The 20,259-nt window shown below is 42.4% G+C and overlaps 1 protein-coding gene across 1 annotated transcript in view; it reads right to left on the reverse strand.

Moving 5' to 3' along the window:
* Nucleotides 1-1,901: 1,901 nt before the first annotated feature.
* LOC126176902 (nipped-B-like protein B) overlaps nt 1,902-20,259 on the reverse strand; it is a 39,460-nt gene continuing 21,102 nt past the window's right edge. Inside the window, exons 2-4 of the mRNA XM_049924132.1 lie at nt 2,704-2,883; nt 2,092-2,616; nt 1,902-1,940 (exon numbers count right to left, since the gene is read on the reverse strand). Of these exons, the coding sequence (XP_049780089.1) occupies nt 1,902-1,940; nt 2,092-2,616; nt 2,704-2,883 (744 nt within the window). The remainder of the gene's footprint in view (nt 1,941-2,091; nt 2,617-2,703; nt 2,884-20,259) is intronic.

A 20,259-nucleotide genomic window follows, 5' to 3' on the forward strand; every position in this document is an offset into this window, starting at 1 on the left:
TCTAAACTCCTAATTATGAAAATTCTCACGTAGTATGATTCGGTTTTTAATCTTTCTACCCATCCAACATTCCTGTCGGAGCTATGACTGGTGTCAGGCTGTTCCATAACCACCAGTTTACATGTGTGTTGCAGTTGGAAGAATAGATACACTTTAGACATTCCTATCCACTCACATCGAATCTTGTAAAGATGTTTGTCCCTTACAGCAGCAACAGCACACAGCTGCACATCTACACTCCTGGAAATGGAAAAAAGAACACGTTGACACCGGTGTGTCAGACCCACCATACTTGCTCCGGACACTGCGAGAGGGCTGTACAAGCAATGATCACACGCACGGCACAGCGGACACACCAGGAACCGCGGTGTTGGCCGTCGAATGGCGCTAGCTGCGCAGCATTTGTGCACCGCCGCCGTCAGTGTCAGCCAGTTTGCCGTGGCATACGGAGCTCCATCGCAGTCTTTAACACGGGTAGCATGCCGCGACAGCGTGGACGTGAACCGTATGTGCAGTTGACGGACTTTGAGCGAGGGCGTATAGTGGGCATGCGGGAGGCCGGGTGGACGTACCGCCGAATTGCTCAACACGTGGGGCGTGAGGTCTCCACAGTACATCGATGTTGTCGCCAGTGGTCGGCGGAAGGTGCACGTGCCCGTCGACCTGGGACCGGACCGCAGCGACGCACGGATGCACGCCAAGACCGTAGGATCCTACGCAGTGCCGTAGGGGACCGCACCGCCACTTCCCAGCAAATTAGGGACACTGTTGCTCCTGGGGTATCGGCGAGGACCATTCGCAACCGTCTCCATGAAGCTGGGCTACGGTCCCGCACACCGTTAGGCCGTCTTCCGCTCACGCCCCAACATCGTGCAGCCCGCCTCCAGTGGTGTCGCGACAGGCGTGAATGGAGGGACGAATGGAGACGTGTCGTCTTCAGCGATGAGAGTCGCTTCTGCCTTGGTGCCAATGATGGTCGTATGCGTGTTTGGCGCCGTGCAGGTGAGCGCCACAATCAGGACTGCATACGACCGAGGCACACAGGGCCAACACCCGGCATCATGGTGTGGGGAGCGATCTCCTACACTGGCCGTACACCACTGGTGATCGTCGAGGGGACACTGAATAGTGCACGGTACATCCTAACTGTCATCGAACCCATCGTTCTACCATTCCTAGACCGGCAAGGGAACTTGCTGTTCCAACAGGACAATGCACGTCCGCATGTATCCCGTGCCACCCAACGTGCTCTAGAAGGTGTAAGTCAACTACCCTGGCCAGCAAGATCTCCGGATCTGTCCCCCATTGAGCATGTTTGGGACTGGATGAAGCGTCGTCTCACGCGGTCTGCACGTCCAGCACGAACGCTGGTCCAACTGAGGCGCCAGGTGGAAATGGCATGGCAAGCCGTTCCACAGGACTACATCCAGCATCTCTACGATCGTCTCCATGGGAGAATAGCAGCCTGCATTGCTGCGAAAGGTGGATATACACTGTACTAGTGCCGACATTGTGCATGCTCTGTTGCCTGTGTCTATGTGCCTGTGGTTCTGTCAGTGTGATCATGTGATGTATCTGACCCCAGGAATGTGTCAATAAAGTTTCCCCTTCCTGGGACAATGAATTCACGGTGTTCTTATTTCAATTTCCAGGAGTGTATTTACGTCTTTTCTCACATACAATAGACGAATTGCTGTAAAGATTTAGCCTGATATTTGACAGCACAACGTATGTGTGCAATGAATATGTACAATTATTATGGACGGCCACCACATTTTTTGCTAAGCAAAAACCATGCAATCTTGGTTATATATGGAAACCATTACAGTAATTCGCACATAGTAGAACTGATATTACACGAAATTGACACACGTAAGATTAATATGCAGTATTGACACCATTTAGCCCATCACAGCAAAGAACTCGGCTCGCTTGCGGTGCTAGTGGGCGCCGCCAACCTCTGTCATCTGAGTGCACGCTTCTCCCTCTGCCCTGCCAGTATGTCTCAGTGGGGAGAAGGGGAGGGGGGATGAGAACTGCGAAAGCGCCACATTCGGCATGCGCTTTGCTTTCGTGCTTCACAAACCTTACCTTGGGCGGCCTCTCTTTGTGCTTGCCAAACCTTACCTTGGCCGGCTTGTCTTTGTGCTTGCCAAACCTTACCTTGGCCGGCTTGTCTTTGTGCTTGCCAAACCTTACCTTGGCTGGCTTGTCTTTGTGCTTGCCAAACCTTACCTTGGCCGGCTTGTCTTTGTGCTTGCCAAACCATACCTTGTCCAGCTTGTCTTTGTGCTTGACAAACCTTACCTTGGCCAGCTTGTCTTTGTGCTTGCCAAACCTTATCTTGGCCAACTTGTCTTTGTGCTTGCCAAACCTTACCTTGGCTGGCTTGTCTTTGTGCTTGCCAAACCTTACCTTGGCCAGTTTGTCTTTGTGCTTGCCAAACCTTACCTTGGCCAGCTTGTCTTTGTGCTTGCCAAACCTTACCTTGGTCGGCTTGTCTTTGTGCTTGCCAAACCTTACTTTGGCCAGTTTGTCTTCATGCTTGCCAAACCTTACCTTGGCCAGCTTGTCTTTGTGTTTGCCGAACCTTACCTTGTCCAGCTTGTCTTCGTGCTAGTCAAACCTTACCTTGGCCATCTTGTCTTCATGCTTGCCAAACCTTATCTTGGCCAGCTTGTCTTCATGCTTGCCAAACCTTACCTTGGCCAGCTTGTCTTCATGCTTGCCAATCCTTACCTTGGCCAGCTTGTCTTTGTGCTTGACAAACTTTACCTTGGTCGGCTTGTCTTTGTGCTTGCTAAACCTTACCTTGGCCGGCTTGTCTTCGTGCTTGCCAAACCATACCTTGACCAGCTTGTCTTTGTGCTTGCCAAATCTTACCTTGGGCAGAAAGATCGCCAGATCTCTCCCCATTTGAGAAAGTTTGGAGCATTACGGGTGGGGCCCTCCAACCAGCTTGAGATTTTGTCAGTCTAAAGCACCAATTGGACAGTATTTGGCACAATATCACTCACGACGACATTCAACAACCTATCATTCAGTGCCAAGCCGAATAACTGCTTTTGTAAGGGCCAGATAAGCAGCAAAGCATTATTGCCTTGCTCAATTTGTGAAGCTCTTTCTGTTGAACAAACCATCCAGCTTTTGCTGTTGTTGTTGTTGTTGTTGTTGTTGTGGTCTTCAGTCCTGAGACTGGTTTGATGCAGCTCTCCATGCTACTCTATACTGTGCAAGCCTCTTCATCTCCCAGTACCTACTGCAGTCTACATCCTTCTGAATCTGCTTAGTACATTCATCTCTTGGTCTCTCTCTAAGATTTTTAGCCTCCACGCTTCCCTCCAATACTAAATTGGTGATCCCTTGATGCCTCAGAACATGTCCTACCAACCGATCTCTTCTTCTAATCAAGTTGTGCCACATACTCCTCTTCTCCCCAATTCTATTCAATACCTCCTCATTAGTTATGTGATCTACCCATCTAATCTTCAGCATTCTTCTGTAGCACCACATTTCGAAAGCTTCTATTCTCTTTTGTCCAAACTATTTATTGTCCATGTTTCACTTCCATACATGGCTACACTCCATACAAATACTTTCAGAAACGACTTCCTGACACTTAAATCTATACTCGATGTTAACAAATTTCTCTTCTTCGGAAACGCTTTCCTTGCCATTGCCAGTCTACATTTTATATCCTCTCTACTTCGACCATCATCAGTTATTTTGCTCCCCAAATAGCAAAACTCCTTTACTACTTTAAGTGTCTCATTTCCTAATCTAATTCCCTCAGCATCACCCGACTTAATTCGACTACATTCCATTATCCTCGTTTTGCTTTTGTTGATGTTCATCTTATACCCTCCTTTCAAGACACTGTCCATTCCGTTCAACTGCTCTTCCAAGTCCTTTGCTGTCTCTGACAGAATTACAATGTCATCGGCGAACCTCAAAGTTTTTATTTCTTCTCCATGGATTTTAATACCTACTCCGAACTTTTCTTTCGTTTCCTTTACCGTTTGCTCAATATACAGATTGAATACCATCGGGGAGTGGCTACAACCCTGTCTCTCTCCCTTCCCAACCACTGCTTCCCTTTCATGTCCCTCGACTCTTACAACTGCCATCTGCTTTCGGTACAAATTGTAAATAGCCTTTCGCTCCCTGTATTTTACCCCTGCCACCTTCAAAATTTTAAAGAGAGTATTCCAGTTTTTATGAAATTGTAATAATTTGTTTGTCTGTACAAGTACGTCACATCTATCTGTTTGCTTCCCATTCGGATAATTCCTTCGTGCTGTGTCTTTTTTTTCCATGTTTTGTCTTAGAATGTAATTATACTAATGTCGCCATCTATGTTTTGCCAGGATAGCGTGATGATTATGAACGACGAGAAAAATACACCATGTGTACCGCTGAGAGTGTCGTATTTCTGACTGGACATCCACACAGGACGGTGTATGTTCGTTTCATGTTCCGCAGTGCAAACACACGAACAAAGCGATGCAGCGTTGGCGTGAATGCAGCGGGCAGACAAAACCCGTAATTACGGACGTGTCAGTAAGGCACAACGGGACTGCTGCTGCTCTCACTTCCGAGCACCGCACGCAACCGGCCCTATGTAGGCAGGAATCAGCGTTTACGGTGGGAGTTCACCGCTGCAGTCACGCAAAAGCCGTCAACAGGTGACACTTTAGCTTGTCTTCGCTCTGATAACGTCTACACGACAGGCCTTTAAACTTTTAATTTGTAAAAGACAGCTTTTTTTTGTAACGTTGTTGTTGTGGTCTTCAGCACGAGACTGGTGTGAGGCGGCTCTCCACGCCGGTCTACCGGCCCTTGTGACCGAGCGGTTCTAGGCGTTTCAGTCAGAAGCCGCACTGCTGCTACGGTCGCAGGTTCGAATCCTGCCTCGAGCATGGATGTGTGTGATGTCCTTAGGTTAATTAGGTTTAAGTAGTTCTAAGTCTAGGGGACTGATGACCACAGATGTTAAGTCCCATAGTGCTTAGAGCCATTTGAACCATTTGAACCACGCCAGTCTTTGCCCTGCAAATCTTTTGATCTGTTGCAGCCTATATTCATTTGAACCTGTTTACTGTATTCTAGCCTCGGTCTCCCTTTACAATTTCTACCCCTATACTTCCTTCCATTACAAAATTGACGATTTCTTGTCTTCTCAGGATGCGTCGTATCAACTGATATCTTGTTTAAGTCATTTTGTACCATAAATTTCTTTTGTCATTCGATACAGTACCTCTTCATTAGTTATTCGATCTACCTATGTAGTCTTCAGCGTTCAGCTGCAGCACAACACTGAAAAAGCTTCTATCTTCATCTTTTGTACTTTTTATGGTCCAAGTTTCACTTCCGTTCGGGGCTGCAATCCAGACAAATACTTTAAGAATACACTCCTGGAAATTGAAATAAGAACACCGTGAATTCATTGTCCCAGGAAGGGGAAACTTTATTGACACATTCCTGGGGTCAGATACATCACATGATCACACTGACAGAACCACAGGCACATAGACACAGGCAACAGAGCATGCACAATGTCGGCACTAGTACAGTGTATATCCACCTTTCGCAGCAATGCAGGCTGCTATTCTCGCATGGAGACGATCGTAGAGATGCTGGATGTAGTCCTGTGGAACGGCTTGCCATGCCATTTCCACCTGGCGCCTCAGTTGGACCAGCGTTCGTGCTGGACGTGCAGACTGCGTGAGACGACGCTTCATCCAGTCCCAAACATGCTCAATGGGGGACAGATCCGGAGATCTTGCTGGCCAGGGTAGTTGACTTACACCTTCTAGAGCACGTTGGGTGGCACAGGATACATGCGGACGTGCATTGTCCTGTTGGAACAGCAAGTTCCCTTGCCGGTCTAGGAATGGTAGAACGATGGGTTCGATGACGGTTTGGATGTACCGTGCACTATTCAGTGTCCCCTCGACGATCACCAGTGGTGTACGGCCAGTGTAGGAGATCGCTCCCCACACCATGATGCCGGGTGTTGGCCCTGTGTGCCTCGGTCGTATGCAGTCCTGATTGTGGCGCTCACCTGCACGGCGCCAAACACGCATACGACCATCATTGGCACCAAGGCAGAAGCGACTCTCATCGCTGAAGACGACACGTCTCCATTCGTCCCTCCATTCACGCCTGTCGCGACACCACTGGAGGCGGGCTGCACGATGTTGGGGCGTGAGCGGAAGACGGCCTAACGGTGTGCGGGACCGTAGCCCAGCTTCATGGAGACGGTTGCGAATGGTCCTCGCCGATACCCCAGGAGCAACAGTGTCCCTAATTTGCTGGGAAGTGGCGGTGCGGTCCCCTACGGCACTGCGTAGGATCCTACGGTCTTGGCGTGCATCCGTGCGTCGCTGCGGTCCGGTCCCAGGTCGACGGGCACGTGCACCTTCCGCCGACCACTGGCGACAACATCGATGTACTGTGGAGACCTCACGCCCCACGTGTTGAGCAATTCGGCGGTACGTCCACCCGGCCTCCCGCATGCCCACTATACGCCCTCGCTCAAAGTCCGTCAACTGCACATACGGTTCACGTCCACGCTGTCGCGGCATGCTACCAGTGTTAAAGACTGCGATGGAGCTCCGTATGCCACGGCAAACTGGCTGACACTGACGGCGGCGGTGCACAAATGCTGCGCAGGTAGCGCCATTCGACGGCCAACACCGCGGTTCCTGGTGTGTCCGCTGTGCCGTGCGTGTGATCATTGCTTGTACAGCCCTCTCGCAGTGTCCGGAGCAAGTATGGTGGGTCTGACACACCGGTGTCAATGTGTTCTTTTTTCCATTTCCAGGAGTGTACTTCCAAATTCTGTTTTATTCGATCTTAACAAATTTTTATTTTCTCAGGAACGCATTTCTGGCTATTACCAGTCTCTATTTTATATCTTCTCAACTTCGCGCATCATCAGTTGTTTTTATTGCCGAAATATAAAAACTCATCTACTGTTTTTATTGCATCGTTTTCTAATCTAATTCTCTCAGAGTCGCTTGATCTAATTCGATTACATTCCGTTACCTTTGTCTCATCTTCGTGGTTTTCATGCTATAACCTCTTTTCAAAACGCTATCCATTCCATTCAAGTGCTCTTCCATGTCCTCTGCCGAAATTGTCAGAATTAAAAGTTTTTAATTTTCTTTTCTTCGAATAATTTCCTATCCAAATTTCTCTTTAGTTCCTTCACAACTTGCTCACTACACAGTTTAAGTAAGATCGGGGATAATCTACAACTGTGTCTCGCTGCCTTTTCAAGTACTGCTTCCCTTTCTTGCCCATCGACTCTTATAACTGTAGTCCGGTTCCAGTATAAGTTGAGTATAACTTTTTCGTTCCTATATTTTTTTCCACCACCTTCAAATTTAAAAGAGTATAGTCCAGAAAACATTTTCAAAAGATTTCTCTAAGTATACAGATCCTATAAACAAAGATTTATCTTCCTTCGACCTACCTTTCATAAATTTATTGCCTTTTGGTGCTTGTCCATACAACCGTCTCAACACTGGAAATGTGATTCTGGAGGCTGTGTTGGCACCACAGTTTATATATTAGTTTAAGTCGTACCCGGGTACAAAGTATAATAGGCTTAACAAAGAACTTATTTCGACATAAAACAAGTTTTATATAAAAAAAATGGTTCAAATGGCTCTGAGCACTATGGGACTCAACTGCTGTGGTCATAAGTCCCCTAGAACTTAGAACTACTTAAACCTAACTAACCTAAGGACAGCACACAACACTCAGCCATCACGAGGCAGAGAAAATCCCTGACCCCGCCGGGAATCGAACCCGGGAACCCGGGCGTGGGAAGCGAGAACGCTACCGCACGACCACGAGATGCGGGCTAGTTTTGTATCTACAGTATACTGAAAAAAGTAGACAAGTCTAAAATGTAACATAGGATACACAGCGACAGTATGCTATAAAATCATTCAGGTAACACAATAAAAAAATGATAAAATGCCGTCGGTACAACATCTGGGATATTCACAGTTGAATCTATATTAATGACTCTATATATAAATTAACGATAAACTCCTCTTTTCTAAGTCCTGTAAGAACTGTTTCAAAAGCTGAGGGTAGATAATTGAATTTTTGTGCAGGTCAAAATGGGTTCAAATGGCTCTGAGCACTATGGGACTTAACATCTGAGGTCGTCAGTCCTCTAGAACTTAGAACTACTTAAACCTAAGTAACCTAGGGACATCACACACATCCATGCCCGAGGCAGGATTCGAACCTGCGACCGTAGCGATCGCGCAGTTCCAAACTGAAGCGCCTAGAACCGTTCGGTCACACAGGCCGGCTGTGCAGGTCAATAAGTACCATCCGGACACAACTTCAGAACAATGCAATGACCAGATTTAGATATTACAGGCATACGTATAGATACACAAGTATCCAGACACATACATATAGGAAGTATACAGTGATGCACATTTGTAGACTGAGCGCCACACATTTTGCTGAGCAGCATGTGGGTGTGCTTTGGCCTTCTCCTGCCTTCTAATTACCAAGAACGTTAGATTAGCCGCGCAGTGAGCTTATCTGGATATTAGCACTGTTAAACTCGTACAGTATTTTATGCGTTGCTTTATCGCTGAATACTAACGAGGTTTGGAGCTTGCTTTGGAAGTGATGACCAAGCGCCCGAAGACTATTTGTAAGGACGTTGATGTGATACGTGTCCCGAGGACATTGTGGGAATATATGGTTTGAATGTTCTTCCTCTCTGCAAACAAATAGAGGGGTTGAGCTTGTTCAACCAACTTTCTAAGATAAGTCGTAGATTCAGTATTTTGTTGTGTGCATTTGAATGGACACTTCATTTTATTATTTTTCTTTCTTTTGTAAGGAATTACCAATACTTTTACTCTTTAGTGCTGACGCTATGTCCACTGTGTATGATTTTAGTTTTTATTATTTGGTAAATATACACATTTACCAGTTCTCCAAGAAAATTTGTTTATTCACCTTTTCCTTTGTGAGGTAATGTTTTTCAGTCATTCGATAATACAGCGGCTTCAGGGTTTTAAATATCATGTGTTTTTACTAATAATTCCGCACCTAGCCTTGTCCAGCGGATTTCTCTGTTCCGACTGTAGAATGCTTGCTTCCACTGTGTCGGTTGCATTTGTTCTCGCATTTTTTATAGTCCTAGGGGAGCCGTGGCGCCACCAGCGCAGACATAGATACTATCTGCGACAGAAACAGTCCATGGGCTATATAATCAACCAAAGAAGGAGCCTCGACAGTCTGCCGCTCCAAACAAAGATGGTGGTGGTAATAATCGAAAGTTCGAAACACAGTAAGTGACCTGGTTGGCAGCGGCTTTCAGCAGCAAGGGACGCCACGCGGGAAGCGTTTCCCATGAAAGCGGCTGATAGCTTTCAAATTCTAAAGGTCCCAGGGGCAAATACACGGAACGAAAGGCTATTTACAGTTTGTACAGAAACCAGATAGCAGTTACAAGAGTCGAAAAGCACAAAAGGGAAGCAATGGTTGAGGAGGGAGGGAGTCAGAGTTGTAGACTATCCCTAATGTTATTCAGTCTGTATATTGAGCAAGCAGTAAAGGAAACAAAAGAAAAATTTGGAGTAGGAATTAAAGTGCAGGGAGAAGAAGTAACAAACTTTTTTGCCGATGACATTGTAATTCTGTCAGAGAAGCAAAGGACTGGGAAGAGCAGATGAACGGAATGGACAATGTCTTGAAAGGAGGATATAAGATGAACATCAACAAAAGCAAAACAAGGATAATTGAATGTACTCGAATTAAATCAGGTGATGCTGAGGGAATTAGATTAGCAAATGAGATATTTAAAGTGGTAATTGAGTTTTGCTATTTGGGCAACAAAATGTTAATAATGGTCGAAGTGAGGAGGATATATAATGTAGTCTAGCAATAGCAAGAAAAGCGTTTCTGAAGAAGAGAAATTTGTTAGCATCGAGTATAGATTTAAGTGTCAGGAAGTCATTTCTAAAATTATTTGTATGGAGTGCAGCAACGTATGGAAGTGAAACATGGAAGATAAACAGTTTAGACAAGTAGAGAATACAAGTTTTCGAAATTTGATGCTACAGAAGAATGCTGAAGGTTAGATGGGTAGATCACGCAACTAATGAGGAGATACCGAATACAATAGGGGAGAAGAGAAATTTTTGGTACGTCCTGACTAAAAGAAGGTATCAGTTGGTAGGACAGATTCTGAGACATCAAAGGACCACTTATTTAATACTGGAGAGAAATGTTGGAGGGTGGCGGAGGGGGGGGGGGGTGTAAAAATCGTAGAGGGAGACCAGGATATGAATACAGTAAGCAGATTCAGAGGGATGTAAGTTGCAGTAGTTACTCGGAGATGAAGAGGCTTGCACAGGATAGAGTAGCATGGAGAGCTGCATCAAACCAGTCTTTGGCTGAAGACCACAACAACAGCGCAGTAGTACACAAGAAAAATGAGTTTTCTGCTTTGATGTAAGAAATACCGTATGTAAATGAATCAAAGCTACATCAACTTCTGGAATTAGTTTCTCGGTACAGTTTCGCCTTTTACTTTAAAGAATTATAAACAACTTGGTCTGATTTTCGCGTTTTCTTCACAATATTATAATTCTCATTCGAGTCTGAGGAAACTAACTGGTACGCAAAAGTAATTATATCTTGTAGTTTCATATCAAGGTCTGATGATGAAGCTTCTTTTTTTTCGATAATGTTCACAGATATTGTGGTACTTTGTAGCATGGATTTTGAAGAGTTTGCCGTGAAAAATATGGTCGCTAGCATGTTTACGTCTCGTTCGTTTTAGGTCATACATTTCTGTGTACTAAATGTAGCTAACATACCGAAATTGATTTTAAAGTTGGCACGAAAGCCACATCTCACTACAGTATGGAGAAAACAGAAATCAAAGTATGTTATTTGTGCGCGCTGATACCGAGCGGCCGCTAGGGTGTGCCGCGGACAGGTACTGCAGTTCAGTCATGAACAGTCCATGAAAATAGACACACGTTTTTCAAATTAGTGATCGCGAAGTAGTACTTAATTACTGCTGGAAGAAAATGAAGAAGTAGGAGAAGGAGACATTCGACTTCAGCAGCGACATAATAGAAAAGCTGAAACACATCCCATCTTTAAGACAAGGCTCGGCGAAAGTTTCTTTACGACACTTATCAGTTGTCATTTATTGAACGAAGACAAATGAGTTCTTCGGGCTAAATATTCACATTCCTAGATCTAATCAAAGAAGTTTTCAGGAAGAATTAACCAGACAGATGTTTGTATCCAATAACAAAAAAATGGTTCAAATGTCTCTGAGCACTATGGGACTTAACTGCTATGGCCATCAGTCCCCTAGAACTTAGAACTACTTAAACCTAACTAACCTAAGGACATCACACACATCCATGCCCGAGGCAGGATTCGAACCTGCGACCGTAGCGGTCGCGCGGTTCCAGACTGTAGCGCCTAGAACCGCTCAGCCACTCCGGCCGGCTATCCAATAACATCCGACGCAAAATTAGCCACACTAGCCACAAGAAAAGTCAAAATACTTTAATGACTACAGGTAGATTATACAAAAATTATTTTGTTGTGACCCGTGTTTCTCCACGTACATGGTAACTACAAAAAAAAAGCAGAACAGTCGCATTATCGTTTCAGATATAACATTCTACCGGCTTCAAGGCATTTAGCAAGTTTTCATTTAATTTTGGCGTGTTTTGCATAACTTGCATAAGAAATTATCTGATCTACTTCAACACTTAAGAAGCTGAGTCTATGGTAGCCACGCAGACATATACTCTAATAACTTACAACGCAATCAACTGCAGAATAAACTTTGTCGCATTTTCAGCAAGGGTAGTTTCGTACACTATGTAAGTAGGCTGTTCATGTTTTCTTTATGTAAGTAGGCTGTTTAGATTTTTATATTGGTAATGCCACGTAGCGCTCTGTATGAAAATCACTGGCTATGCTGTGTGCAGCCTGTGGCTAGTTTGTATTGTTGTCTGCCATTGTTGTCATGAACTGCTATATCTGGATGTGAACAGCGCGTAGCGTTGCGCAGTTAGAGGTGAGCCGTCAGCAGTGGTGGATGTGAGGAGAGAGATGGCGGAGTTTTGAAATTACATATATTATGACTTGTGATGATATTAAGGTAAATACATTGTTTGTTCTCCATTAAAATCTTTCATTTGCTAACTATCCCTATCAGTAGTTAGTGCCTTCAGTAGTTTGAATCTTTTATTTAGCTGGCAGTAGTGGCGCTCGCTGTATTGCAGTAGTTCGAGTAACGAAGATTTTTGTGAGGTAAGTGATTTCTGAAAGGTATAGTTTAATGTTACTCAGGCCCATTCTTTTGCAGGGATCTTTGATAGTCAGATTGCGTTGCGCTAAAAATATTGTGTGTCAGTTTAAGCACAGTTTTGTATAAATTGTTCAAAGGGGACGTTTCATATGTCGACCCTTAGCCTAGGATACCTCACTGGAATCTTCTGATTTTTTCTTGTAGTTTGTGTATTTAGTGTAGCTTTTGTTTATTGCTAGCGCGTAATTGTAGAGAGAATCTCCTTTGTAGTTGTAGCCTTTCATTGTTGTACAGTAAAACAGTTGTGGCATGCATATAGATTTGCACCAAGTTTTTCGCAGCTACGCTTGCAATTAACTAGATATTATTTTCAGTGCTATGTTAATGTGTTCTCCTATTTTTGCACTTCAAATTGTGCTATTCTGTGTTATCGTGTGAAATATTGTGACAATAATGGCGTGTGAAAAACGTAACACTAGGCTCCAAACTAAACTGAGAAATAATAGTGACGATGAGCGTAGCTTATCAGCGCCGCCGAGTAATGAATTTACTAATGTTCAAAATAGTAATTTGGTAACTGTGCACAGGGAAATGGAGCGGGCGTCAAATAATGGTGTAGACAGTGAAACAGGTAGTGAACAGGGAAGCATTATCGATCGATCGGTCGGCAACAGCTCGCCTCAGGAATCGGGAATGACAGAACACAATATTGCAAATACTGTAGACTCAGGTTTTGGGTTCTCACCGTTTTTTCAAATGAGTCAAGACACATTTTCCGCTTTTCAAAATGTGAATGTTGCCGGTGCAAATTCACTGCCGAAAAGCACTGAGGAACATGTTTCAGACACCAATGCATTGTTATTACAATTAATACAACAAATGGGACAAACACAGCAAAAGCTTCAAAAGTTAGACACAATGGAACAAAATCAGAGACAAACACCGCAACAGTTAGACATAATGGAACAAAATCTTCAAAAGTTAGACACAATGGAACAAAAGCTACAAAAGTTAGATTCAGTGGAACATAAGCTTGAACAAACACGTGAAGATTTAACTACTGAGTTACATAACATTGAATCGAAATGTCAAAAAATCTGTAATGATGTAAAAACACAAATTTGTGAGCATTTTCAACCTATTTTTTCGCGGCATGAAAATGCATTACAGAATCACGAAGCAGCCATAAAAGAACTCCAAACTATTGTTCATGAAAATCATGAGACCTTGTGGGCTAAAATTGACTCAGTTGCATCTACCGATTCGGTTACGCAACTTGCAAAAACTCAGGAAAACTTAAAGGACACAGTAGAAAGACACATGGAGGAAATTAGTTCATTATCAGAGAAAGTAGTTGAACTTTCGAATCAGCTAAATAATTTATCTACGAAGGTAGATGATAATCTGAATGACGCAAAACCGGTAGTCTTTAATGACACAGAAGAGAGCGAACAAATTAGGAAACTGAAACAAAATCTGAATCAAATTGATACGCAACATCAAAGAGAAACCCGGGAAGTACAAGATCAGCTGACACAGGTAATACAAGAATTACGTATTTCAGAGGACACTCGCGCTCCAATACAGGAAGAGGGACATAGAAATACGGAACAGCCACAAATTAATAACACAGGGCACTTCGGAAATTATGAAAGAAATTGGCAAGGTACACCGAATTTTGAGATGGAACCGCCGAAACGACGTAACAATGACTGACATGCGACTCGCCGACATGATGATTTTGATTATAAGCTGTTCATTACTACACGTAAATTCAAAATGTTTAAGAACTCTGCCAACGGCATTCATCCACAAGCGTGGCTCCATCAATTCTCTCATTGTTTTCCTCCCAACTGGTCATTGGAGCACAGGTTAGAATTTATGTGTGGCTACTTGGAGAATGAACCAGCTGTAAGAATGCGATCGGTCATTCACGATTGTCACAGTGAAGGAGAATTTTACCATGCGTTCCTCTCAGCATATTGGTCTCAAGCTACACAAGACGGAGTAAAACATAGCATCATGATGATGAAACACTTTGAACAATCTGAATTTTCCAGTCTTGTCAAATATTTTGAAGACATGTTGCACAAGAATCAGTACCTGTCAAAGCCATACAGCCCCTCAGAACTCATCCGCATTTGCTTAATCAAATTACCTGAACATTTACGGCATATTATTTTGGCAGGACGTTGCAAAGACGACATTGAAGCTTTTCAGGGACTCTTACAAGAATTAGAAATTGACACAGACAGTCGCGGGATGCGAAAACAGGAAAACAATCACTACAGGTCACATCCGTCACAATTCCGTGACGACAGAAACAATAAATGGCCACGACAAGCCTATTCTTACAACGTAAGTCGTGACCAAAACAGACACTACCCATATGACAACCACTGGCAGAGTAATAGTTACAGGGAAAGATCACCTTTCCGCGGTAATGACTATCACAAAGACAATCAGAGAAACAGACAATATGGGAACCAAAATAATTATTATCAAGGGAGACAGAATAACTTTAGACGCAACGGTCCAGCACGCAGTTACGACTCAGGGAGAAATTCTCCACCACGTGACAGACAAGAAAGAAACTATGTAAACTACCGACAAAACGACAGACGTGAATTTCATCAGAACTGGCGGGTTTCTAACAGAGCTGGGCCCTCTGGGCAACGTGAATTTGTAGAAGTTAGGTCTCCAAATCCCAATAACGACGCGCGCCAACAAAGAGACAATAGGCAATGACTCACACCGCTGTCAGCCACAATACGTACTTGTGAAACTGACGACGCAGCTGCCGTAGCTAGTAATTACGTAAAAATGGAAGACATTAGGGACATCTTACTCCAGAAACACGACGTAAAACTTAACAACATTGCACATCCTGTGATTCACATTACAGTAAATGACGTAAAATTTATGGCAGTACTTGACTCTGGCAGTCCCATTTCAGTAATTAGTGAAACAGCTTTTAGCAAATGCAACAAATCGAACGATTGTCCCACGCTTCCGTTACGTAAGATTAAATTACAAGGTGCAATCTTTGGAAAAAATGTAGATGTACGCCAACAAACCAATTTAGAATTCTTTTGCCAAAGCCACAGCTTTTCTATGAATTTTCTTAGTGTTCCATTATTGTCGACGGAAATTATATTGGGAGTAGACTTTTTGAATGAATACAAAGCAATTTTAAGCTTTCACGATGCTGAAATAAGTTTAGAGAAAGAAGGTAAGTCAATAGCTTTGAAATTTGAAGACTGGCTCTCAAACCATGATGAGGAAATTAATCGGCTTTACGTTCTGTTAGACAACAGTTCGGAATTTTCTACGGAACTAGACACTAACAATCACTCTGGAAGTACTGACAGGGATGGTACCGACGGCATATTTGAAACTAATGAGTCAATTCAGAATAAAATTCAAACAATTGAGAATTGTAATGACACTGATAGGCAGGACCTTTTTGAGATTTTACAAGCACATTCCACAGTTTTTACTCACAAAACAGGAACAATCAAGGGATTTCAATACCAATTTCGTGTTCGTGAGCATATTAAATTTTGTGTTAGACCATACGTAATTCCAGCACATTATAGGGACCGTGTTAGAACAGAAATACAATCTATGCTTGACGAGGGCATTATTGAGCCTGCAGTAAGCTCATACAACAATCCGTTACATGTTGTTGAGAAGAAAAATGGATCGATCAGGCTTGTCTTAGATTCGAGACAAATCAATACTATCATCATTCCTGAAACAGACAGGCCGCAGACGATGGAAGAACTTCTTCAAAATTTTAATGGTGTAAAAGTGTTGTCTTCCATTGATCTCAGATCCAGCTTTTATCAGATCGAACTTCATCCAGAATGGAGAAAATACACAGCTTTCCTTTGTTTCGGCGTTTGTTATCAGTTTCGGAAACTTCCTTTTGGTTTGAACATTTCTTCGGCAGCATTCATTCGCGGGTTAAATTCCATATTACCTGAGTTCTTAAAACGTCACATCACCTTATACGTGGACGATATTCTAATAGCAGAAGCTTCATGGGAACAACATAACCGCATCCTCAACAGTTTGTTACGTATTTTTGCAGAATCTGGAATTACAGTTAACTTGGAAAAGTCTGAATTCGGTAGGTCAAAGGTGAAGTTTTTGGGACATATTATTTCTTCTGAAGGCATTCAGCCGGATCCTGAAAAGTTAGAAGCAATCAGAGCCATTCCAGTTCCATCCACAAAAAGACAAGTCCGCAGTTTTCTAGGTAAATTTTTACCGTCGTTTTCTGAATATGCAAATTCTAGTTACACCAAAACTTTGTTCTCTCACTGGAAAAAATACTATTTGGAACTGGGACGAACAAGCACAGTTGGAATTCAATTCTTTGAAAGAAGCGTTACTTCACGCGCCAATACTAGCTCATCCAGATCTGTCACAAGATTCTGCCTTACCACGGATTCTTCTAAAGTCGGTCTTGGTGCCCACTTATTTCAAGAAGCCATAGAAGATGACATTACTGTTCAGAAAACTATTGCTTTTGCTAGGCGAGTGCTAACAAAGTCTGAAAAAATTATTCCGTTACTGAATTAGAAGCTTTAGCTATCGTTTGGGCATTTAACAAATTCCGTTTCTTTCTTTCTGGTAAGCACGTAAAAGTATACAGTGATCATCGTGCATTACAATTTCTTATGTCTTCAAAATTAAATCATGACAGGTTAAAACGTTGGGCGTTGTTTCTGCAAGAATTCCGCTTCACAATAGTCTACATTCCCGGCAAGGAGAACATTGTGGCGGACGCACTGTCACGCGCACCGGCTGGACTTGATTAAAGTAACACAGAAGGCAACCTCGAGAAAAATTTCAGTATTCTTTACATTCAGAAAGTCGCCTTTGAAAACTTCATCACCACATCTTTAAAGGACATTGCTCATGAACAAGATAAAGATCCGATTTGGAAAGACATCAAAAGTAAATGGCATGAAAAGACACACACTCAGATTCGGCATTATTACCTGGTTAGAAACAACATACTCTTCAAACGCTGCACTGTTGATGACAAGCTATGGGTACTTTGCATTCCAGACGATTTTGTTAATAAGCACATTTGGTACATTCATTTCAGCTACGCACATTTTGGCCCACGAAAATGTTACCATATTCTTCGAACGACTTATTATTTTAACAATATGGAAAAGCGAATTCGAAGAGTCTTGTCTATTTGTAAACTTTGTCAAAAGGCGAAACCATCTACTATCTCACATCGTGCTCCGTTGTTTCCTATTATTCCTTCTAAATTAAAAGAATTTGCTGCTGTTGATCTCTTGGGACCCCTTGTCAGAACATCGAATGGATTTTCGTACGTTCTAGTCGCTGTTGAACTTACTTCAAAATTTGTTTCTTTCACTCCGTTACGTAAAGCCACTGGACGGTCTGTATCCAATGCCTTTGTTAAAAATTTCTTACGTGAAGTTGGACACATTAGTAAAGTCATTTCAGATAACGGACCGCAATTCAGATCTGCTGTTTGGTCACGCATGCTTCAGAATCATAAAATCAAACCTGTTTTTATTTCATTGTATTCACCACATTGTAACCCCTCCGAACGGATTATGAAAGAAATCAATAAGCTTTGCAGACTTTATTGTCACAGAAAGCATCAGCACTGGGACAGATATTTACACTTATTTCAAAACGTGCTGAATGAAATGCCTCATGACTCCACTGCTTTACCACCTACTCTTGTACTGAAGAATGTAGAACCTCCGAACAGAATCCGAGAGCTTGTACCTTTCCCGAATACACGTAAACTTCGACACAAAGATATAATTGATTTGGCTCTTAAAAATATAAAATCTGCAGCAAACAAAAGGAGAAAACTACACGGTAAAGCAAATGCAAAGAAATTATATATTGGTCAGAAAGTTCTCATTAAAGCTCATTCACTGTCACATAAGAAGAAACACTTGAGTCACAAATTCTTTCTAGTTTACAATGGACCTTACAGAATCCGACGTATACCACATGATAATTGCGTTGAAGTTGAAACTCTGCGTACTAGGAAGAGTAAAGGTTTACACCACATTTCACATGTAAAACCATTTATTGAAAAATAATCTGCTTTTTAACTTAGTCTTTGCAATTTTCACTTCACGCTACTTGTACAATTTGTCACACTGAGAAACTGTTAACATGCAACGATGTTTGAAGTTAAATATCCAGTCAAGAACCAAGAGAACTTATTTAAACAGAAATTACGACTGCATTGTTGTTGCGAACAGATGACACAGTGTTATTGTGTGTGTACATTCTTGCTTGTTAGTTGCACGATTACGTAACGACTATAAAGCTCACAAACTTAGAACATTTACCAGTACTGCTAATGAGATTCTAATGCACCATTTTGGTTTACTTGAAAATACATTCCGGATTTAAAGTACTTTCTGTGAGATACCAGATGAGACAATGGTTAGTTTATGTGACAGCTACACGATTTTATCACGACGCTACTAATGAGTGACAATTTACACTGTTGCTTTTGCGGTGTTTCTGTTTTATATCTGCACAGTTTTTCTGAATTCTTCTGGAAAGTAAAACATGTTTTAGTAGTAACTTTTGTGGTGTAGCTACAATGAGACAGCCTTTTCTGTAGCACAACAATACGTTACAGCACAGTAATTTCTTCATCACAACAATAAGCGTAATAACTAAGAAATCTATACGCAAAGCATTTCACTTTTGTTTATCATGAGGTAAGTACATTGACTTCTGCAGAACTTAGCTTTCGGAGGACGATAACTACGACACTTCCACAGAGATTAACTTACAGCAAGACGCATATTTAGCGCTACAGGACACGTATTTGAGTGATTAATTTTGTACTTAAAACATTTATTTTTACAGATTTTTGAATTACAAAGAAAGTTTTCCGTGATACATTTCATTCCATTGCTGTAATCTGTAACACCTAAGGGTATAATTACACTAAACCTCAGGGGGGTACACGCCTACTTTGTGTACCATGTGTTTGGCAAGCACAAGGAGCCCTAGCTAATATGGTATTTGCTTATACAATTTAACACATCGGTACCATATTTCTCTAACACATAAATTACACAGCTATCTGATCATTTAACAGAGAAACAAACATCTTTTTACTATGTCAGTGACCTATGTTTACGCAATTACAGAGTTGGATTACTTCACACTTAAGAAATTGTATTTTGTCTGTACTTTGTGCACTGTTCATATTTTTTCGGAACCATTGTGATACTATGCGAGCTTTGAATGATGTATTTCGTAAGGGAGCATGATTTTAAAGTACGTTTGAGGCAGATGACACTTTTGACATGAGCAGAGAATTTTTTTAGATTTTGAAATTATTGGAGGAAGCTACGACGTTTTTGAGATTTGACTGAGGTGTTATGGTGTTATTTTTACGACGACGATGTGTATTATGCTGTTGAGGTACGTTTATGTCAATAAGATGATGCTACCATACATGAGGAATGTGATTACGTGTTTATATATATATGAATAATGAATAGAAGTTAAGGACTCTTGACTTGTGAAAAAGGATGTTGGAAACCGAGAATCGTACTTTAAGAGTTATGAAATGTGTGTGTAAATGCGTGAATGTATCACAATGCCGGCGAAAATTTTTTTGGACACTGTTATATTCATAGGATTTTGTTTCTACACATTTGTAACGTAAATTTTCGACCTGTGAAATTTTCATATGAGACTGTCACTTTAGCGGAAACTGCTGTAGTGAATATTTCCGTAAGAAAGTTAAGTGACCACCTGCACGTAATGTGTCGTGGGCACGCAGCTGTGTCAGACGCCGGGAGAACAAGTCATTAGTGAGGGCCTTTCCAGAGGCACAGGTAGAAAAAAAAAAGGGGAGGCCCTTACCCTCGCTATTGACA

This window comes from Schistocerca cancellata, chromosome 1, assembly GCF_023864275.1.
Source record: "Schistocerca cancellata isolate TAMUIC-IGC-003103 chromosome 1, iqSchCanc2.1, whole genome shotgun sequence".
NCBI lineage: Eukaryota > Metazoa > Arthropoda > Insecta > Orthoptera > Acrididae > Schistocerca > Schistocerca cancellata.